This window comes from Pelodiscus sinensis, chromosome 22, assembly GCF_052426305.1.
Source record: "Pelodiscus sinensis isolate ZL-2025 chromosome 22, ASM5242630v1, whole genome shotgun sequence".
NCBI classification, from domain to species: Eukaryota; Metazoa; Chordata; order Testudines; family Trionychidae; genus Pelodiscus; species Pelodiscus sinensis.
Genome location: NC_143073.1, coordinates 26,972,027 through 26,993,046, shown reverse-complemented (window position 1 = coordinate 26,993,046; position 21,020 = coordinate 26,972,027). Strand labels below are relative to the sequence as shown.

The 21,020-nt window shown below is 75.6% G+C and overlaps 1 protein-coding gene across 3 annotated transcripts in view; it reads right to left on the bottom strand.

The window, feature by feature from the left end:
- Positions 1-966: 966 nt before the first annotated feature.
- GRIK5 (glutamate ionotropic receptor kainate type subunit 5) overlaps positions 967-21,020 on the bottom strand; it is a 34,553-nt gene continuing 14,499 nt past the window's right edge. For 2 of the 3 annotated variants that reach the window (XM_089772307.1, XM_089772309.1), the window contains 17 exons: positions 20,786-20,883; positions 19,855-20,020; positions 18,677-18,855; positions 13,005-13,058; positions 11,989-12,150; positions 11,070-11,222; positions 10,737-10,841; positions 9,571-9,678; positions 8,644-8,850; positions 8,065-8,178; positions 7,726-7,835; positions 6,680-6,853; positions 6,011-6,176; positions 5,268-5,493; positions 3,654-3,782; positions 2,758-2,879; positions 967-1,775 (listed from right to left, as the gene is read on the bottom strand). In XM_089772307.1, coding sequence (XP_089628433.1) covers positions 1,422-1,775; positions 2,758-2,879; positions 3,654-3,782; positions 5,268-5,493; positions 6,011-6,176; positions 6,680-6,853; positions 7,726-7,835; positions 8,065-8,178; positions 8,644-8,850; positions 9,571-9,678; positions 10,737-10,841; positions 11,070-11,222; positions 11,989-12,150; positions 13,005-13,058; positions 18,677-18,855; positions 19,855-20,020; positions 20,786-20,883 — 2,627 coding nt within the window. In that variant the 3' untranslated portion in view covers positions 967-1,421. The remainder of the gene's footprint in view (positions 1,776-2,757; positions 2,880-3,653; positions 3,783-5,267; positions 5,494-6,010; positions 6,177-6,679; positions 6,854-7,725; positions 7,836-8,064; positions 8,179-8,643; positions 8,851-9,570; positions 9,679-10,736; positions 10,842-11,069; positions 11,223-11,988; positions 12,151-13,004; positions 13,059-18,676; positions 18,856-19,854; positions 20,021-20,785; positions 20,884-21,020) is intronic. The other variant, XM_089772308.1, reaches the window with a different exon arrangement.

Genomic DNA, 21,020 nt, shown 5'->3' with positions numbered 1-21,020 from the left:
GGCTGGCGGGGAGGGGCTCCATAGCCCAGGGGGCGGCAGGGGGGGCTCCATAGCCCGGGGGGCCGGCGGGGAGGGGCTCCATAGCCCAGGGGGCGGCAGGGGGGGCTCCATAGCCCGGGGGGCCGGCGGGGAGGGGCTCCGTAGCCCGGGGGGCCGGCGGGGAGGGGCTCCGTAGCCCGGGGGGCCGGCGGGGAGGGGCTCCATAGCCCGGGGGGCCGGCGGGGAGGGGCTCCGTAGCCCGGGGGGCCGGCGGGGGGGGCTCCGTAGCCCGGGGGGCCGGCAGGGGGGGCTCCGTAGCCCGGGGGGCCGGCGGGGGGGGCTCCGTAGCCCGGGGGGCCGGCGGGGGGGGGCTCGGCGGGGGGCCGGCGGGGGGGGCTCCGTAGCCCGGGGGGCCGGCGGGGGGGGCTCCGTAGCCCGGGGGGCCGGCGGGGGGGGCTCCGTAGCCCGGGGGGCCGGCAGGGGGGGCTCTGTAGCCCAGGGGGCCGGCGGGGGGGGCTCCGTAGCCCGGGGGGCCGGCGGGGGGGCTCCGTAGCCCGGGGGGCCGGCGGGGGGGCCGCCCGGGGGCGGGGGGGGGGCTCCGTAGCCCGGGGGGCCGGCGGGGGGGGCTCCGTAGCCCGGGGGGCCGGCGGGGGGGGCTCCGTAGCCCGGGGGGCCGGCGGGGGGGGCTCCGTAGCCCGGGGGGCCGGCGGGGGGGCTCCGTAGCCCGGGGGGCCGGCGGGGGGGGCTCCGTAGCCCGGGGGGCCGGCGGGGGGGGCTCCGTAGCCCGGGGGGCCGGCGGGGGGGGGCTCCGTAGCCCGGGGGGCCGGCGGGGGGGCTCCGTAGCCCGGGGGGCCGGCGGGGGGGCTCCGTAGCCCGGGGGGCCGGCGGGGGGGGGGCTCCGTAGCCCGGGGGGCCGGCGGGGGGGGCTCCGTAGCCCGGGGGGCTAGCGGGGGTGCTCCGGCGCACAAAGCAGCCCCAGGCGGGGTGGAAAATCTCCGGTCGGTTTATTCCCTCGGTCGCGCTCGGATTCTCCCGTTTTGGTTCTATAGAAATGTCTCCAAAAAGAAGGGAAAGGGAAGGAAACGGGCCTGCGGCCCTCCCGCCCGGCCCCCCGCCGCGAGTCTCTTCGTCCGGGCGCCCCGGGGCCGATGTCCCGCCCGGCAGCTGTCACGCCCTGAGAGCCCGGCCCCGCAGCCCCGCCCCAGGGCCCCAGCCAGAGCGCCTGCCCCAGAGCCCCGGGGGGCTGCCCAGCGGGGTGGGGCCGAGGCACAAGTGGGGGTCCCTGTCCGCGGGCACCGAGGGCTCTGCTCCAGCCCCGGGCCCCGGCCAGCCCGTCCCAGAGGGGCTGGCTCCCACGTCGGAGGGGGCGCTGCGGGGGGTCCTGGCCCCGGCCCCCGGCCCGGAGTCCTGGTGTGCGCATGGCGCACGTGCCTAAGGGGGGGTCACTCCTGCTCCGGCAGGTCCCGGGCCCCGCCCCGGCGCGGGGTGCCCTCCTCGGGGGGCGGGGGCCGGCGCGGGGTGGGGGGGGCCCCCCGCAGAGTCTGGATGCGCCGGCACTCGTGGCAGATGCGGATGTGGGTGCAGGGCCGGGCGGGCTCCTCCAGGAGGCGCTGGGGGGCCGGCTCGGACGCCAGGGTCCCGGAGTACAGCCGCCCGTTGCTCAGCCGCATCTCCCGCACGGCTCGCAGGGCCAGGCCCGCCCGGGCTGGGGGGCGCCGCCGGCGCCGCGACCTCGTGGGCTTCCGGCAGGAGACGGCCTGGCGCAGCTCCCGGAGCATCTCCTGGCACACGGAGAGCTGGGGGGACAGCGGGGGTCAGGGCGCCCGGCTCACTCCCCCCCGGGTCGCTTCCCCTCCCCCCCGGGTCACTCCCCCCCCCGGTCGCTTCTCCTCCCCCCCGTGTCGCTTCCCCCCGCGCCCCCCCCGTCGCTTCTCCTCACCCCGTGTCGCTTCCCCCCCCTGTCGCTTCCCCCCCAGGTCGCTTCTCCTCCCCCCCGTGTCGCTTCCCCCCCCCTTCTCCTCCCCCCCGTGTCGCTTCCCCCCTCCCCCCCTGTCCCCCCCTTCCCCCCCAGGTCGCTTCTCCTCCCCCCCGTGTCGCTTCCCCCCCCCGGTCGCTTCTCCTCCCCCCCGTGTCGCTTCCCCCCCCCCCGTGTCGCTTCCCCCCCCCTCCCCCCCAGGTCGCTTCCCTCCCCCCCCCTGTCGCTCTCCCCCCAGGTCGCTTCTCCTCCCCCCCGTGTCGCTTCCCCTCCCCCCCCCGCTTCTCCTCCCCCCCGTGTCGCTTCCCCCCGCGCCCCCCCCGTCGCTTCTCCTCCCCCCCCCCGGGTCGCTTCTCCTCCCCCCCGTGTCGCTTCCCCCCTCTCCCCCCCCCCGTGTCGCTTCCCCCCCTCTCTCCCCCCCCGGGTCACTTCTTCCCCCCCGGTCGCTTCTTCTCCTCCCCCCCCGTGTCGCTTCCCCCCCCGTGTCGCTTTCCCCCCGGGTTGCTTCTCCCCCCTCGCACCCAGGTTGCTTCTTGCCCCCCGGCGACTGGGTTGCATCTCGCCCCCTGGGTCACTTCTGTCCCCCGGTGCCCAGGTCACTACTCCCCCCCCGATGCCCGGGTTGCCTCCCCAACCCCCAGGTCACTTCCCCCCTCCTCCCCAGCGCCCAGGTCGCTTCTCCCACCTGATGCCCGGGTTCCCCCCCCAAACCCCAGGTCGCTTCTGGCCCCCCCCCCACCGGCACCTGGCTCCCAACTCCCTCCTCGCCCCCCCGCGCTGCAGTGCCCCCGACCCCTCCGCACCTCGTCAGTCTCCGCCGAGCGGCGCGTGGCCCAGACAAACTCCATGATGGCCACGAAGACGGCCACGACGAGGCCACAGATGAGCACCACAAAAATGCCCCCGATGTTCTCCATGCCCAGGCCTGGGGAGGGACACAGGAATTGCCCCATTGGTCCACTCAGCCGGCCCCTTCCCCCACAGCCCCGCCCCTGCCAGATGGCCCCGCCCCCTGCATGCCTGCCGACCCCAGCCCCACCCCCTCCCGCTGCAGCCCCACCTGTGCCCACCGCCCCGTCCCCTGCAACCCCGCCTATGCCTGCCGACCCCAGCCCTCATAGCCCCACCCCCTCCCCTGCAGCCCTGTCCCTGCCCCCCAGCCCCGCCCCTTCCAACCCGCCCCTCTTCCACCTGCCCCACCCCCGATCCCAGAGCCCCGCCCCTGCCCCTGCCCCGCCCCTTCCAGCCCCGCCCCTCTTCCACCTGCCCCGCCCCCGATCCCCAGAGCCCCGCCCCTGCCCCCAGCCTCGCCCCCTTCCAGCCCCGCCCCTCTTCCACCTGCCCCGCCCCTGCCCCCAGCCCCGCCCCTTCCAGCCCCGCCCCTCTTCCACCAGCCCCGCCCCCTTCCAGCCCCGCCCCTCTTCCACCTGCCCCACCCCTGATCCCCAGAGCCCCGCCCCTGCCCCTGCCCCCAGCCCCGCCCCCTTCCAGCCCCGCCCCTCTTCCACCTGCCCCGCCCCTGCCCCCAGCCCCGCCCCCTTCCAGCCCCGCCCCTCTTCCACCTGCCCCACCCCTGATCCCCAGAGCCCTGCCCCTGCCCCCAGCCCCGTCCCCTTCCAGCCCCGCCCCTCTTCCACCTGCCCCACCCCTGATCCCCACAACCCCGCCCCTGCCCCAAGCCCCGCCCCTGCCCCCACACCTTTGGCCCGGTGGTCCTGCTCCTTGGGGCACTTGCCGCCCTCCCACCACTTGCGCTTGAGGATCTCCAGCCGGTTGTTCTCCTGCAGCTGCAGGATGGCCAGTGTGATCTCGTCCCGGAACGGGGAGCCTGGGGGCGGGCGGGCTCAGGCGTGGGGCTCCCCCGGGAACAGACCCGGGCCGCCCCCCCCGCCCTCTGGGTCGCCTGCCCCCCCGGGCTGCCCTCCCGCGCCCCTGCCTCCTGGCCCGCCTCCCACAATACCCCTGGGCTGCCCCCCCACATTAACCCTGGGAATGGCCCCCCGGCCTGCCCTCCCCTGCCCCTGCCTCCTGGTCCGCCTCTCATGATACCCCCAGGCTGCCCCCCACAATCCTCCTGGGCTGCCCCCCACGACTGCCCCGGTTTGCCCCTCACAATCTCCCTGGTCCACCCCCCCCCCATGCTTCCCTGCAGGGCTCCCCATCCCCCCTTTGCCTTCCCAGCAACTGCCAGCTCCCCATGTCAGTCAGCAGCCCCGCCCCCTACCTAGCAGCCTTGCCCCCTACTCAGTGACTCCACCCCCTAGCCGGGGCCCCGCCCCCTACCTAGCAGCCTTGCCCCCTACTCAGTGACCCCACCCCCTAGCCAGGGCCCCGCCCCCTACCTAGCAGCCTTGCCCCCTACTCAGTGACCCCACCCCCTAGCCGGGGCCCCGCCCCCAACCCCGCCCCCTACCTAGCAGCCTTGCCCCCTACTCAGTGACCCCACCCCCTAGCCGGGGCCCCGCCCCTACCCAGCAGCCTTGCCCCCTACTCAGTGACTCCACCCCCTAGCTGGGGCCCCGCCCCTACCCAGCAGCCTTGCCCCCTACTCAGTGACTCCACCCCCTAGCTGGGCCCCGCCCCTAACCCCGCCCCCTAGCCGGGCCCCGCCCCTACCTAGCAGCCTTGCCCCCTACTCAGTGACCCCACCCCCTAGCCGGGGCCCCGCCTCTACCCAGCAGCCTTGCCCCCTACTCAGTGACCCCACCCCCTAGCTGGGGCCCCGCCCCTACCCAGCAGCCTTGCCCCCTAGTCAGTGACCCCACCCCCTAGCCGGGCCCCGCCCCTACCCAGCAGCCTTGCCCCCTACTCAGTGACCCCACCCCCTAGCCGGGGCCCCGTCCCTAACCCCGCCCCCTGGCCGGGCCCCGCCCCTACCCAGCGGCCTTGCCCCCTACTCAGTGACCCCACCCCCTAGCCGGGCCCCGCCCCTACCCAGCAGCCTTGCCCCCTACTCAGTGACCCCACCCCCTAGCCGGGGCCCCGCCCCTAACCCCGCCCCCTGACCGGGCCCTGCCCCTACCCAGCGGCCTTGCCCCCTACTCAGTGACCCCACCCCCTAGCTGGGGCCCCGCCCCTAACCCCACCCCCTGGCCGGGCCCCGCCCCTACCCAGCAGCCTTGCCCCCTACTCAGTGACCCCACCCCCTAGCCGGGGCCCCGCCTCTACCCAGCAGCCTTGCCCCCTACTCAGTGACCCCAGCCTCTAGCTGGGTCCCCGCCCCTACCCAGCAGCCTTGCCCCCTACTCAGTGACCCCACCCCCTAGCCGGGCCCCGCCCCTAACCCCGCCCCCTAGCCGGGCCCCGCCCCTACCCAGCGGCATGCCGATGCCGTAGCCTTTGGTGTCCAGCAGCCCGCCGATCTGGGTGAGGTTGCAGTCGCGCTGACGGTGGTACTCGTTCATGGTGGACTCCAGCAGGAAGGCGTACTTGGAGTTGAGCACGCGGGCGATCCCCTCCTCCGTGCTCTTCACAAACACGCTGGGCTGCTTGGAGTCCATGTAGTTCCACATGCGCTGGTAGGTCTGGTAGCGGGAGTTCTGCCGGGACAGGCGGCGTCGGCAGGGCGCGGGGAGGGAGGGGCACCGGCCAGCCGCCCCAAGGGCTGCAGGCAGGGGACCTGGGCCCTGGCGGGGCAGGGCCAGGCGGGGGGGAGGTGGTGAGGCCGGGGCAGAGGGGGAGGCAGAGGCAGTGGGGGGCAGCAGGGGCGGGGCGGCGGGGGGGGCAGTGGGGGAGAAGGGGGGCAGCAGGGGCGGGGCAGCGGGGGGGCGGCGGGGGAGACGGGGGCGGCAGCGGGGGAGACGGGGGCAGCGGGGGAGACGGGGGCGGCAGCGGGGGAGACGGGGGAGACGGGGGCGGCGGGGGGGGCAGTGGGGGAGAAGGGGGGCAGCAGGGGCGGGGCAGCGGGGGGGTGGCGGGGAGCGGCGGGGGAGACGGGGGCGGCAGCGGGGGAGACGGGGGCAGCGGGGGAGACGGGGGGCAGCGGGGGGGGCGGCGGGGAGCGGCGGGGGAGACGGGGGCGGCAGCGGGGGAGACGGGGGGCAGCGGGGCGCACACCTGGAAGAAGGTCATGGTGGAGCCGGCGTGGATGGTGCCGTACTCGATGTTGGTCTGGTCGGCCAGGTCGTCGGCCGACTCCACCGGCACCTCCATGCGCTGCACGGTGAGGAAGGCGGCCAGGTTGGCCGTGTAGGACGAGATGATGATCAGTGTGAAGGCCCACCTGCCGGAGAGCCCGGGTCAGCCAGCCCCCCGAGACCCCAGAGCGCGGGCACCAGCCCCCCTGAGATCTCCCAGAGCACGGGCACCAGCCCCCCCCGAGAGCCCCCAGAGCGCGGGCGCCAGCCCCCCCCCCCCGCCCCCCGAGAGCCCCCAGAGCGCGGGCGCCAGCCCCCCCCCCGCGATCCCCCAGAGCGCGGGCGCCAGCCCCCCCCCCCCCCCCCCCCCCGCGATCCCCCAGAGCGCGGGCGCCAGCCCCCCCCGCGATCCCCCAGAGCGCGGGCGCCAGGCCCCCCCGCGATCCCCCAGAGCGCGGGCGCCAGCCCCCCCCGCTCCCCCAGCCCCCCCGAATTCCCGCCAGAATGTGGGCTCCAGCCCCCCAAGATCCCCCAGAGCGCAGGCTCCAGCCCCCTGAATTCCCCCCAGAGCATGGGCTGCAGCCCCCCATATCCCTCCGAGAGCGAAGGCTCCAGCCCCCAAAGCGCCGAGCGCGGCCCCGGCACTCACCAGACCCCGCTGACGCAGCGCGTGGACAGGGCGCGGGGCAGCACCTCGGAGCCCTGCTGCATGAAGCCGCCGATGGGGAACCAGAGGCTGGTGCCCAGCGTGTACTGGTTCTCCAGCACGGGGGGCCGCTCCCGCAGGCAGGGGTGCGGGTTGTACCACTCGTAGGGGCTCAGCCTGCGGGACGCGCCAGTCAGGGGAGCCTGGGAACCCGCCGGCCCCGCCCCCTGGCCAGTTTGCTCCGCCTCCCCGTCCTCCCGGCCCCGCCCCCTGGCTAGTTCACTCCGCCCCCTGCTGGCCCTGGCCCCGTCCTGCCGACCCCGCCTCCGTCCTGCCAGCCCCGCTTCCACCCTGCTGACCCCGCCCCCGTCCTGCTGACCCCGCCCCTGTCCTGCCGACCCCGCCCCCGTCCTGCCAGCCCCGCTTCCACCCTGCTGGCCCCGCCCCTGTCCTGCTGACCCCGCCTCCGTCCTGCCAGCCCTGCTTCCACTCTGCTGACCCCGCCCTCGTCCTGCTGGCCCCGCCCCTGTCCTACTGACCCCGCCCTCGTCCTGCTGACCCCACCCCCATCCTGCTGACCCCGCCTCTGTCCTGCCAGCCCCGCTTCCACCCTGCTGACCCCGCCCCCGTCCTGCTGACCCCGCCCCGTCCTGCCGACCCCGCCCCCGTCCTGCCAGCCCCGCTTCCACCCTGCTGACCCCGCCCCCGTCCTGCTGGCCCCGCCCCTGTCCTGCTGACCCCGCCTCCGTCCTGCCAGCCCTGCTTCCACTCTGCTGACCCCGCCCTCGTCCTGCTGGCCCCGCCCCTGTCCTGCTGACCCCGCCCTCGTCCTGCTGACCCCGCCCCCATCCTGCTGACCCCGCCTCCGTCCTGCCAGCCCCGCTTCCACCCTGCTGACCCCGCCCTCGTCCTGCTGGCCCCGCCCCTGTCCTGCCAGCTCCTAGCCCTGCCCCCTGCCTGCAGGCTCCCAGGTCTCAGCCAACGGCCCCTCGTCTGTCCCCCCCAGATTCCCACAGCAGCCCCGTCAAGCCCTGCCCCGCGGGGGTTACCTGGCGGCCAGGAAGAGCACGCAGCTGACGGCCAGGTAGGCCAGGAGCATGAAGAGCCAGACGGCCGGCGAGAAGGGGTCCAGGAAGGAGAAGTAGCCCGGCTTGCGGCCCTGCGGGGACGGCGGCTGAGCTCCTGTGGGGCGACACGCCCGGGCCGAGCCCCCCCGAGGCCGAGTCCCCCCGGCTGAGCCCCCCAAGGCTGAGCCCCCCCCCCCGGCCGAGCCACCCCACGGCCGAGCCCCCCTGGCTGAGCTGCCCCACAGCCAACCCCCCCCGAGACCGACCCCTCCCGAGGCTAAGGGCCCCCAGGCCAACCCACCCCACGGCCGAGGCCCCTACCAGGTGCACGCGGTACAGGATGCTGATGCCCAGGGTCATGAAGGGCTTGGAGAAGTCGATCACTTTCTCCCGCTCTGCCGTGATGGTGAAGGCGGCGACGGCCAGATCGGCCTTCTGCAGGGACAGGCAGGCTGAGAGAGCCCCCCCCGTCCGCCACAGCCCCCCATAGCGCCCTGCCCCCTCACAGCACCCTTCACAGCGCCCCGCCCCCTCACAGCACCCCCCACAGCGCCCCGCCCCCTCACAGCACCCTTCACAGCGCCCCGCCCCCTCGCAGCGCCCCCCACAGCGCCCCGCCCCCTCACAGCACCCCCCACAGCGCCCCGCCCCCTCACAGCGCGCCCTCACAGCGCCCCGCCCCTCACAGCCCCCCACAACGCCCCCACTGCACCCCAGAGTCCCCCTCACAGCACCCCCACCCCCTCACAGTCCCCCACAGCCCCCTTCACAGCGACCCATAGGCCCCCCCCAGCCCTCCTGAAGGCCCACCCTCTGTCCCCGACTGCCCCCATCTGGCCAGCCCTGGGTGAGCCAGAAGGGCCCCGCGCCTGCCCCCGGAGCACCCCCTGCTGGGCGTACCCGGTTGATGAGCTCGCCCACCATGCCGGTCCAGGATCCGTTGGCCTCGGGCGCCCCGTACAGCCCGTCCTCCACCAGCCGCAGCTGGAACCGGAACTTGAGGATCTGGGCCAGTTCGTGCAGCATGTCCACGCAGAAACCCTCGTACTGCTCCACGCCGCCCGCCGGGGCCTGCGCGTCTGCCCGGCGCATCACGTAGGGGTTCTCCTGCGGGGGGGCGGGGAGGGTCAGTGCAGGCACTGGGAGCTCCCCCACACGGTGCCCTGCGGCGCTGCGAGCTCCCCCACACAGTGCCCTGCGGCGCTGCGAGCTTCCCCACAAGGTGCCCTGCGGCGCTGCGAGCTTCCCCACACGGTGCCCTGCGGCCCTGCGAGCTTCCCCACACGGTGCCCTGCGGCCCTGCGAGCTTCCCCACACGGTGCCCTGCGGCGCTGCGAGCTTCCCCACACGGTGCCCTGCGGCGCTGCGAGCTTCCCCACACGGTGCCCTGCGCGCTGCGAGCTTCCCCACACGGTGCCCTGCGGCGCTGCGAGCTTCCCCACACGGTGCCCTGCGGCGCTGCGAGCTTCCCCACACGGTGCCCTGCGGCGCTGCGAGCTTCCCCACACGGTGCCCTGCGGCACTGTGAGCTTCCCCACACGGTGCCCCAGCACTGCGAGCTTCCCCACACGGTGCCCTGCGGCGCTGCGAGCTCCCTCACACGGTGCCCCAGTGCTGCAAGCTTCCCCACACGGTGCCCCAGTGCTGCGAGCTCCCCCACACGGTGCCCTGCAGCATTGCGAGCTCCCCCACACGGTGCCCTGCAGTGCTGCGAGCTCCCCCACACAGTGACATGCACTGCTGCGAGCTTCCCCGCACAGCAGTGCCCTGCGCTGCTGCGATCTGTTCCCCAACAATCACAGCCAGATGCCCCCCGGCCGGGCTCACCAGGATGGTGGTGACAATGAGGGTCTTGTTGGCCAGGCTCTCGGAGGTGTCCATGGCCAGCGTGGTGGTGTTCATGGCCAGGGTCCTGTTGGAGTGCCACACGCCCACCTGCGGAGAGGGCACCAGCTGGATGGGGGAGCTGTGGGGGATCCAGGGAGCTGTGGGGGCTCCAGGGGGCCATGGGGAATCCAGGGGGCCGGGGGCCATGGGGGATCCAGGGGTCAGGGAGATCCAGGGGGCCGAGAGTCGGAGGATCCAGGAGACTGGGGGTCAGGGGGACCCAGGGGCCGGGGGGACTCAGGAGGCCAGGGATCAGGGGGTCCAGGGGGGATCCAGGGGGCCGGGGGACCCAGGGGGCCAGGGGTTAGGGGGGATCCAGGGGGCCGGGGAGACCCAGGGGGCCGGGGGTCAGGGGGATCCAGGGAGCCGGGGGGACCCAGGGGCTGGGAATCAGGGGGACCCAGGGGGCCGGGGGTCAGGGGGATCCAGGGGGCCGGGGAGACCCAGGGGGCTGGGGGTTAGGGGGGATCCAGGGGGCCGGGGAGACCCAGGGGGCCGGGGGTCAGGGGGATCCAGGGGGCCGGGGAGATCCAGGGGGCCGAGAGTCGGAGGATCCAGGAGACTGGGGGTCAGGGGGACCCAGGGGCCGGGGGGACTCAGGAGGCCAGGGATCAGGGGGTCCAGGGGGGATCCAGGGGGCCGGGGGACCCAGGGGGCCGGGGGTCAGGGGGATCCAGGGGCCGGGGAGACCCAGGGGGCCGGGGGACCCAGAGGGCCGGGGGTCAGGGGGATCCAGGGGCCGGGGAGATCCAGGGGGCTGGGGGTTAGGGGGGATCCAGGGGGGGGGGAGGGGGCAGGGGGGGGGGCTGGGAATCAGGGGGACCCAGGGGGCCGGGGGTTAGGGGGGATCCAGGAGGCCAGGGGGACCCAGGGGGCTGGGAATCAGGGGGACCCAGGGGGCCAGGGGGGGGGGCCAGGGGGACCCAGGGGGCTGGGAATCAGGGGGACCAAGGGGGCCGGGGTTAGGGGGGATCCAGGAGGCCAGGGGGACCCAGGGGGCTGGGAATCAGGGGGACCCAGGGGGCCGGGGGTTAGGGGGGATCCAGGAGGCCAGGGGGACCCAGGGGGCTGGGAATCAGGGGGACCCAGGGGGCCGGGGGCCTCACCTCACGGTGCCCGTCTCGCGCTTTCTCCAGGATGCGCAGCGTGTAGTTGGTTCGCTGCCCCTTGCTGTTGAACTCCACGTGCCCGGTCAGCCCGTCGTACTCTACCTGGGCGGGGGCGCAGGTGGGGGCAGGGAAGGGCAGAGAGCAGGGGAGCAGGGAGCCCGGGGCGGGGGACACACAAAGAGAGAAGGACAAATTGAGGCTGGAAAAGGAGCCTTGCTCTTGGGGCTGGGGGAGCCTTGCTTTGGGGGAGCAGACAGTGGGACGCCCCATTGCCCCGGCTAGGCGGGGTCAGTAGGTTCCAGAGTGAACGCGCCCAGGCGGGGCACTCACCATGCGCAGGTAGTTCATGAGGCTGGTCCCATGCTGCCAGATGCTGGCCGAGGTGCAGGCCAGTGGCCGGACGCCGATCTCCTGGCTCCGGTTCAGCTCCCGCACGGCCCCCACCACCACGTGCACGGCGTCGAAGAGCAGCGCCGCCGAGAGCTGGGGGCAGCCACAGGCCCTGAGCCAAAGTGCGGCCCCACCCCCTTGTCTGGGCTCAGGCCCCTGGGGATGGAACTCTCCAGGGGGCAGGGCTGGCCAGGAGCGGGACTCACCGGGGGCGTGGGGCAGGCTGGGGGCAGGACTCACCAGGGGTGGGACTCACTGGGGGCGTGGGGCAGGCTGGGGGCAGGACTCACCAGGGGTGGGACTCACCGGGGGCGGGACTCACCAGGGGGCAGGGCTGGCCAGGGGTGGGACTCACCGAGGGGGCGGGGCAGACCGGGGGCGGGGGGACTCACCAGGGGGCAGAGCTGGCCGGGGGCGGGACTCACCGGGGGGGGCGGGACTCACCGGGGGGCGGAGCTGGCCGGGGGCGGGACTCACCGGGGGGCGGAGCTGGCTGGGGGCGGGACTCACCAGGGGGGCGGGGCAGACCGGGGGCGGGACTCACCGGGGGTGGGGCAGATCAGGGGCGGAGCTGGCCAGGGGCGGGACTCACTGGGGGGCGGGACTCACCGGGGAGCGGAGCTGGCCAGGGGCAGGACTCGCCAGGGGGCGGAGCTGGCCGGGGGCGGGACTCACCGGGGGGCGGAGCTGGCCAGGGGCGGGACTCGCCGGGGGGCGGAGCTGGCCAGGGGCGGGACTCGCCGGGGGGCGGAGCTGGCCAGGGGCGGGACTCGCCGGGGGGCGGAGCTGGCCGGGGGCGGGACTCGCCGGGGGGCGGAGCTGGCCGGGGGCGGGACTCACCGGGGGGGGCGGGACTCACCGGGGGGCCGGGGAAGGGGCTCCGCTCGCAGGTCTCCCGCCAGGACATGTTGAGGCTCCGCACGAACTCCAGGTAGAAGGGGTGGCTGGTGTTGAAGATGGAGAAGCCCAGGACGTTGGAGTGATCGTCCACCACCCCGTCCAGGCGCAGGCTGGGGAAATCCTGGAGGGGCGCCGCAGGGTCAGGACTGGGGGCCCCGGCAGGGCTGGGAGCAGCTGGGGGGGAGGGGAGGGGCCCCCAGTAGGGTTGGGGGCAGCAGGGGAGGGGAGGGGAAGGGGCCCTGGCAGGGCTGGGAGCAGCGAGGGGATGGGGGGTCAGGGGCACAGTGGGGGGACCCCGGCAGGGCTGGGAGCAGCGGGGGAGGGGAGGGGGCCCCAGTAGGGTTGGGGGCAGTGGGGGAGGGGAGGGGTCCCCAGTAGGGTTGGGAGCAGCGGGGGAGGGGAGGGGGCCCCAGTAGGGTTGGGGGCAGCGGGGGAGGGGAGGGAGCCCCAGTAGGGTTGGGAGCAGCGGGGGAGGGGAGGGGGCCCCAGTAGGGTTGGGGGGAGGGAGGGGAGGGAGCCCCAGTGGGGGCAGCGGGGGAGGGAGCCCCAGTAGGGTTGGGGGCAGCGGGGGAGGGGAGGGGGCCCCAGTAGGGTTGGGGGCAGCGGGGGACCCCAGTAGGGTTGGGGGCAGCGGGGGAGGGGAGGGGTCCCCAGTAGGGTTGGGGGCAGCGGGAGAGGGGAGGGAGCCCCAGTAGGGTTGGGGGCAGTGGGGGAAGGGAGGGGAGGGGGCCCTGGCAGGGCTGGGAGCAGTGGGGGAATGGAGGGCAGGGGCACAGCGGGGGGGCCCCAGCAGAGCTGGGAGCAGCGAGGGGATGGGGGGTCGGGGGCGCAGCAAGGGGCGGGGGGCCCCGGCACAGCATGACGCCGGCAGGGGGCTGGGCAGCTGGGAGCTGATAGGGGTCCGGGCTGGCGGGGGAGGTGGGCGGAGCCAGCCCTGCCCCCCAGTCAGGAGGCCCCGCCCCCCGGCCGGCTCACCATGGTGGTCAGGATGTATTTGTAGAAGGCCGAGGTCATGCCGAGCTCCGAGGCCTGCGAGAGAAGTGGGGAGTCAGAGCCTGGCCCTGCCAGTGACCCCCGGCTGCCACCTTGGTGCTGTGAACTTCCCCACAGCAGTGCCCCCAGCCCGGCGCCGCGAACGTCCCCGAATCCCAGGACCGGCAGGGCCCTCGCGAGGCATCGAGTCCCCCGCCCCACGGCAGGGCCCGGCCCCGTCTCCCCCATATCTCTCCTAACCGTGGGGCCCACACTGGACACCACGCCCCAGCTGGGGCCCAGGGCGCAGCGCCGGGGGGGACGACGCCTCGAGCCCGGCTGTTCACGCAGCCCCGGCTGGGGATCAGCTGCAAACGAGACGCGTCTCTGCCGACAGCGAACTCGCCGCTGAAGATACTGAACAGAACCGGCCCCCCCAGGCCCGGCGGATCCCCCTGCTCTGCCCGCCCGGCCTGGCTGGGACCCGCCAGTGACTCTGGGACCGGCTCCCCAGCTGGTTCTGCGCCCGCCTGGGGCAGCCCCGGCCCGGCTGGATGGGCCTCGTGCATTGGTGCGAGGGGCGTGCGAGACCCTGTCAAAAGCCTCACTAGAGTCCTGGTCCCGCGTCCCCCTGCCCCACCCGGCGCGGCGCCCTGGCACAGTCGGCTGCCAGCTTGGCCCGGCCTGGGGGGTTCTTGGCAAGTCCAGGCCGCCTGCTACCTGGCGCCTTATTGTCATCCAGGTGTCTGCAGACGAACCCTTAATTACCTGCCTCGTTAGCGTCCCCGGCCCAGGGTGACACTGGCTGCTCTGTGGACTCCGGGGTTGCTCCTCCCCCTTGTGGATGGGCCCTCGCCGTCCTGTCCCACCCCTGGAACCTCTCCCGACGGCCCTGCCAGCCGAGCCCCCACCAGGCCCTGGCGCCATGGGCTCCCCCACAGTGCCCCCCACCGGGCCCTGGCACCAGGGGCTCCCCCACAGTGCCCCCCACCGGGCCCTGGCGCCAGGGGCTCCCCCGCAGTGCCCCCCACCAGGCCCTGGCACCAGGGGCTCCCCCCCCCCCCACCGGGCCCTGGCACCAGGGGCTCCCCCACAGTGCCCCCCACCAGGCCCTGGCGCCAGGGGCTCCCCCGCAGTGCCCCCCACCAGGCCCTGGCACCAGGGGCTCCCCCACAGTGCCCCCACCGGGCCCTGGCACCAGGGGCTCCCCCCACAGTGCCCCCACCGGGCCCTGGCGCCAGGGGCTCCCCCCACAGTGCCCCCCACCGGGCCCTGGCGCCAGGGGCTCCCCCACAGTGCCCCCACCGGGCCCTGGCGCCATGGGCTCCCCCACAGTGCCCCCACCGGGCCCTGGCACCAGGGGCTCCCCCACAGTGCCCCCACTGGGCCCTGGCGCCATGGGCTCCCCCGCAGTGCCCCCCACCGGGCCCTGGCGCCAGGGGCTCCCCCACAGTGCCCCCACCGGGCCCTGGCGCCATGGGCTCCCCCACAGTGCCCCCACTGGGCCCTGGCACCATGGGCTCCCCCCGCAGTGCCCCCCAGTGGACCCTGGCGCCAGGGGCTACCCCGCAGTGCCCCCCACCGGGCCCTGGCACCATGGGCTCCCCCCACAGTGCCCCCCACCGGGCCCTGGCACCATGGGCTCCCCCCACAGTGCCCCCCACCGGTCCCTGGCACCAGGGGCTCCCCCCACAGTGCCCCCCGTCGGGCCCTAGCGCTATAGGTTCCCCCGCAGTGCCCCCCACCAGGCCCTGGCGCCAGGGGCTCCCCCCACAGTGCCCCCCACCGGGCCCTGGCACCAGGGGCTCCCCCACAGTGCCCCCCACCGGTCCCTGGCACCAGGGGCTCCCCCACAGTGCCCCCCACCGGTCCCTGGCGCCAGGGGCTCCCCCCACAGTGCCCCCCACCGGTCCCTGGCACCAGGGGCTCCCCCCACAGTGCCCCCCGTCGGGCCCTAGCGCTATAGGTTCCCCCGCAGTGCCCCCCACCGGGCCCTGGCGCCATGGGCTCCCCCCACAGTGCCCCCCACCGGGCCCTGGCACCAGGGGCTCCCCCACAGTGCCCCCCACCGGACCCTGGCACCAGGGGCTCCCCCCACAGTGCCCCCCACCGGGCCCTGGCACCAGGGGCTCCCCCACAGTGCCCCCCCCGGGCCCTGGCGCCATGGGCTCCCCCGCAGTGCCCCCCACAGGGCCCTGGCACCAGGGGCTCCCCCACAGTGCCCCCCACCGGGCCCTGGCGCCATGGGCTCCCCCCACAGTGCCCCTCACCGGGCCCTGGCGCCATGGGCTCCCCCCACAGTGCCCCTCACCGGGCCCTGGCACCATGGGCTCCCCCGCAGTGCCCCCACCGGGCCCTGGCGCCATGGGCTCCCCCCACAGTGCCCCCACCGGGCCCTGGCGCCATGGGCTCCCCCCACAGTGCCCCCCACCGGGCCCTGGCGCCAGGGGCTCCCCCCACAGTGGCCCCGTGTGACGTAGTGGGGGTACTTGCTGGGCTGTGGTGACCCCTGCTGTCTGGAGCAAGACCCAGCAGGGAAAACCTCACTATGCAAAGGTGCCAAACTTGTTGAACCAGTGGCCAGACACCCCCATGGAGAGGAACAAAGGAAGGTGGATGCTGCCCTGGCTGGGGGGCAGGGCTGGTGGAGGGTTAGTTAGTTCCTATCTGGAAGGCAGGGAATAAGGAGCTGGGGAGGGGGCTGGGACCCCCCTATCTCAAGGGGGGGCACTGAGGCCTCTTAGCCCCAGTTCCTGTAACCAGATTACATCTGTGCTGGGCTGAGCTGGAGGAGCAATAAACCACCCTCAATTCCACTGGCTGGTGCAGTCTGTTTGTGCCATTTCGGGGTGCAGGGGACGGGGGACCCCCAACGCGCCGTCACACCCCGTCAGACCCTGGCGCCATGGGCTCCCCCGCAGTGCCCCCCACCGGGCCCTGGCGCCAGGGGCTCCCCCCCCAGTGCCCCCCACCGGGCCCTGGCGCCAGGGGCTCCCCCCCCAGTGCCCCCCACCGGGCCCTGGCACCAGGGGCTCCCCCACAGTGCCCCCACCGGGCCCTGGCACCAGGGGCTCCCCCACAGTGCCCCCCACCAGGCCCTGGCACCAGGGGCTCCCCCACAGTGCCCCCCACCAGGCCCTGGCACCAGGGGCTCCCCCACAGTGCCCCCACCGGGCCCTGGCACCAGGGGCTCCCCCACAGTGCCCCCACTGGGCCCTGGCGCCATGGGCTCCCCCACAGTGCCCCCACCGGGCCCTGGCGCCAGGGGCTCCCCCCACAGTGCCCCCACTGGACCCTGGCACCATGGGCTCCCCCCGCAGTGCCCCCCAGTGGACCCTGGCACCATGGGCTCCCCCGCAGTGCCCCCCACTGGACCCTGGCACCATGGGCTCCCCCCGCAGTGCCCCCCAGTGGACCCTGGCGCCAGGGGCTCCCCCCACAGTGCCCCCCGTCGGGCCCTGGCGCCATGAGCTCCCCCGCAGTGCCCCCCACCGGGCCCTGGCGCCAGGGGCTCCCCCACAGTGCCCCCACCGGGCCCTGGCGCCATGGGCTCCCCCACAGTGCCCCCCACTGGGCCCTGGCGCCATGGGCTCCCCCGCAGTGCCCCCCACTGGACCCTGGCACCATGGGCTCCCCCCGCAGTGCCCCCCACTGGACCCTGGCACCATGGGCTCCCCCCGCAGTGCCCCCCAGTGGACCCTGGCGCCAGGGGCTCCCCCGCAGTGCCCCCCACCGGGCCCTGGCGCCATGGGCTCCCCCACAGTGCCCCCCACTGGGCCCTGGCGCCATGGGCTCCCCCGCAGTGCCCCCCACTGGACCCTGGCACCATGGGCTCCCCCCGCAGTGCCCCCCACTGGACCCTGGCACCATGGGCTCCCCCCGCAGTGCCCCCCAGTGGACCCTGGCGCCAGGGGCTCCCCCCACAGTGCCCCCCACCGGGCCCTGGCGCCATGGGCTCCCCCCACAGTGCCCCCTGTCGGTCCCTGGCACCAGAGGCTCCCCCCACAGTGCCCCCACCGGGCCCTGGCACCATGGGCTCCCCCCACAGTGCCCCCCACCGGGCCCTGGCGCCATGGGCTCCCCCCACAGTGCCCCCTGTCGGTCCCTGGCACCAGAGGCTCCCCCCACAGTGCCCCCCACCGGGCCCTGGCACCAGGGGCTCCCCCCACAGTGCCCCCCGTCGGGCCCTGGCGCCATGAGCTCCCCCGCAGTGCCCCCCACCGGGCCCTGGCACCATGGGCTCCCCCACAGTGCCCCCCACCGGGCCCTGGCACCAGGGGCTCCCCCACAGTGCCCCCCACCGGGCCCTGGCACCAGGGGCTCCCCCCACAGTGCCCCCCACCGGGCCCTGGCACCAGGGGCTCCCCCACAGTGCCCCCCACTGGGCCCTGGCGCCATGGGCTCCCCCCACAATGCCCCCCACCGGGCCCTGGCACCAGGGGCTCCCCCACAGTGCCCCCCACCGGGCCCTGGCGCCAGGGGCTCCCCCCACAGTGCCCCCCACCGGGCCCTGGCACCATGGGCTCCCCCGCAGTGCCCCCCACAGGGCCCTGGCACCAGGGGCTCCCCCCCAGTGCCCCCCACCAGGCCCTGGCACCATGGGCTCCCCCGCAGTGCCCCCCACAGGGCCCTGGCACCATGGGCTCCCCCGCAGTGCCCCCCACAGGGCCCTGGCACCAGGGGCTCCCCCACAGTGCCCCCCACCGGGCCCTGGCACCATGGACTCCCCCGCAGTGCCCCTCACCAGGCCCTGGCACCATGGGCTCCCCCTACAGTGCCCCCCACCGGGCCCTGGCACCATGGACTCCCCCGCAGTGCCCCCCACCGGGCCCTGGCGCCATGGGCTCCCCCTACAGTGCCCCCCACCGGGCCCTGGCGCCAGGGGCTCCCCCCACAGTGGCCCCGTGTGACGTAGTGGGGGTACTTGCTGGGCTGTGGTGACCCCTGCTGTCTGGAGCAAGACCCAGCAGGGAAAACCTCACTATGCAAAGGTGCCAAACTTGTTGAACCAGTGGCCAGACACCCCCATGGAGAGGAACAAAGGGAGGTGGATGCTGCCCTGGCTGGGGGGCAGGGCTGGAAGAGGGTTAGTTAGTTCCTATCTGGAAGGCAGGGAATAAGGAGCTGGGGAGGGGGCTGGGACTCCCCTATCTCAAGGGGGGGCACTGAGGCCTCTTAGCCCCAGTTCCTGTAACCAGATTACATCTGTGCTGGGCTGTGCTGGAGGAGCAATAAACCACCCTCAATTCCACTGGCTGGTGAAGTCTGTTTGTGCCATTTCGGGGTGCAGGGGACGGGGGACCCCCAACGCGCCGTCACACCCCGACAGACCCTGGCGCCATGGGCTCCCCCCCCAGTGCCCCCACCGGGCCCTGGCGCCGCGAGCTGCCCCCCCCAGTGCCCCCCACCGGGCCCCTGGCGCTGCGAGCTGCCCCCCCAGTGCCCCCCACCGGGCCCCTGGCGCCGCGAGCTGCCTCCCCCAGTGCCCCCCACCGGGCCCTGGCGCCGTGAGCTGCCCCCCCCAGTGCCCCCCACCGGGCCCTGGCGCCGCGAGCTGCCTCCCCCCAGTGCCCCCCACCGGGCCCCTGACGCCGCGAGCTGCCCCCCCCATTGCCCCCACCGGGCCCTGGTGCCACGAGCTGCCCCCCCCAGTGCCCCCACCGGGCCCCCCGCACCTTCTGGAGGATGAGGTGGGAGAGGGAGGCGTTGGCGTCCACGATGATGGTCGAGATCTTGTCGTCCCGAATCTCCTTGAGCAGCGGCGTGGGGTCGTGGGCGTCGTCCAGCATGCGGATTGACAGCGTCTCCTTGGAGATGAGGAACTGGCGCACGAGCTCCTCCAATCGCAGCAGGCCTGCAGGGCGAGGGCAAGGACAGGGTAACTCCCTGCCCCACGGCGCCCCCGAGCCCTGCCCCACGGCGCCCCCACTGACCCCTGCCCCACGGCGCCCCCGCTGACCCCTGCCCCACGGCGCCCCCGAGCCCTGCCCCACGGCGCCCCCGCTGACCCCTGCCCCACGGCGCCCCCGAGCCCTGCCCCACGGCGCCCCCACTGACCCCTGCCCCACGGCGCCCCCGCTGACCCTGTCCTACAGCACCCCCGCTGACCCCTGTCCTACGGTGCCCCCGCTGACCCTGCCCCACGGCGCCCCCGCTGACCCCTGCCCCACGGCGCCTCCCCTGACCCTGCCCCACGGTGCCCCCGCTGACCCCTGTCCTACGGCGCCCCCACTGACCCCTGCCCCACGGCGCCTCCCCTGACCCTGCCCCACGGTGCCCCCGCTGACCCCTGTCCTACAGCGCCCCCGCTGACCCTGCCCCACAGCACCCCCGCTGACCCTGCCCCACAGCGCCTCCCTGAGCCCTGCCCCACAGCGCCCCCCGACCCCTGTCCTACAGCACCCCCCCGACCCCTGTCCTACGGCGCCACCGCTGACCCCTGCCCCACGGCGCCCCCGACCCCTGCCCCACGACGCCCCCACTGACCCCTGTCCTATGGCGCCTCCCCTGACCCTGTCCTACAGCGCCCCCGCTCACCCCTGCCCCACAGCGCCCCCCATTCCCTGCCCCACGGCGCCCCCGCTGACCCCTGCCCCACGACGCCCCCGCTGACCCCTGTCCTATGGCGCCCCCGCTGACCCCTGCCCCACAGCGCCCCCCGTTCCCTGCCCCACGGCGCCCCCGCTGACCCCTGCCCCACGACGCTCCCGCTGACCCCTGTCCTATGGCGCCCCCGCTGACCCCTGCCCCACGGCACCTCCCCTGACCCTGTCCTACAGCGCCCCCGCTGACCCCTGCCCCACGGTGCCCCCATTGGCCCCCTGCCCCACGCGCGGGGGCGTCAGAGCCTCACACTCGGCCTTGGCGCAGATGAGGCTGGCGGAGGGCGAGTCGAAGGACTGCAGGATGCGCGCCACGGCCAGGCTCAGGTCCTCGTTGCTGGGGTAGAGGCTGACGGAGGCGAAGCGCAGATACTGCAGGCGCGGGGTCTCCTCGGGGCCCACCTTGACGTGCGGGATCTGCCGGGACGAGACGGGTCAGCACGGGCGGGGGGCGGGGCGAGATGGGGAGGGGCGGGGCAGGGCGAGACAGATCAGCGCGGGCGGGGGGCGGGGCGAGATGGGGAGGGGCGGGGCAGGGTGAGACGGGTCAGCGCGGGCGGGGGGCGGGGCGAGATGGGGAGGGGCGGGGCAGGGCGAGACGGGTCAGCGCAGGCGGGGGGCGGGGCGAGATGGGGAGGGGCGGGGCAGGGTGAGACGGGTCAGCGCGGGCGGGGGGCGGGGCGAGATGGGGAGGGGCGGGGCGAGATGGGGAGGGGCGGGGCAGGGCGAGACGGGTCAGCGTGGGGGGGGCGGGGCGAGATGGGGAGGGGCGGGGCAGGGCGAGACGGGTCAGCGCGGGCGGGGGGCGGGGCGAGATGGGGAGGGGCGGGGCAGGGGGGGCGGGGCGAGACAGGTCAGCGCGGGCGGGGGGCGGGGCGAGATGGGGAGGGGCGGGGCAGGGTGAGACAGGTCAGCACGGGCGGGGGGCGGGGCGAGATGGGGAGGGGCTGGCGGGGGAGGGGCGGGGCAGGGGTGGGCGGGGCGAGACGTGTCAGGGTGGGCGTGGGAGGGGGCGGGGAGGATCAGGCAGGCGGGAGGGGGCGGGATGAGATGAGGAGGGGCCGGCGTGGGAGGGGCAGGGTGGGGGGCAGGGGAGGGGCGGTGTGGGATGGGGAGGGACGAGACAGGTCGGGGGGGGCAGGGAAGCGGGCGGGGGAGGAGCAGGGCCGTGCCCCCACTTACCTCCTTCTCCCCACAGATGTGGCTGACGGTGGCAGCCGAAGCCGGGCTGGATGCAGGTCCCAGAACCGACACCACGCCCTTGGGCAGGATCTGGCACACTGCGGGGAGAGAGCGCACGTCGGCCCCTCGTGCACGCACCCACTCGCACACTCACGTGCCCAGCCCGCAGATCCGCCACCTACCGTTGCACGCCCAGACTCCTCTGTGCCACTCGCACGCTGTGCCGTAGTGGGGG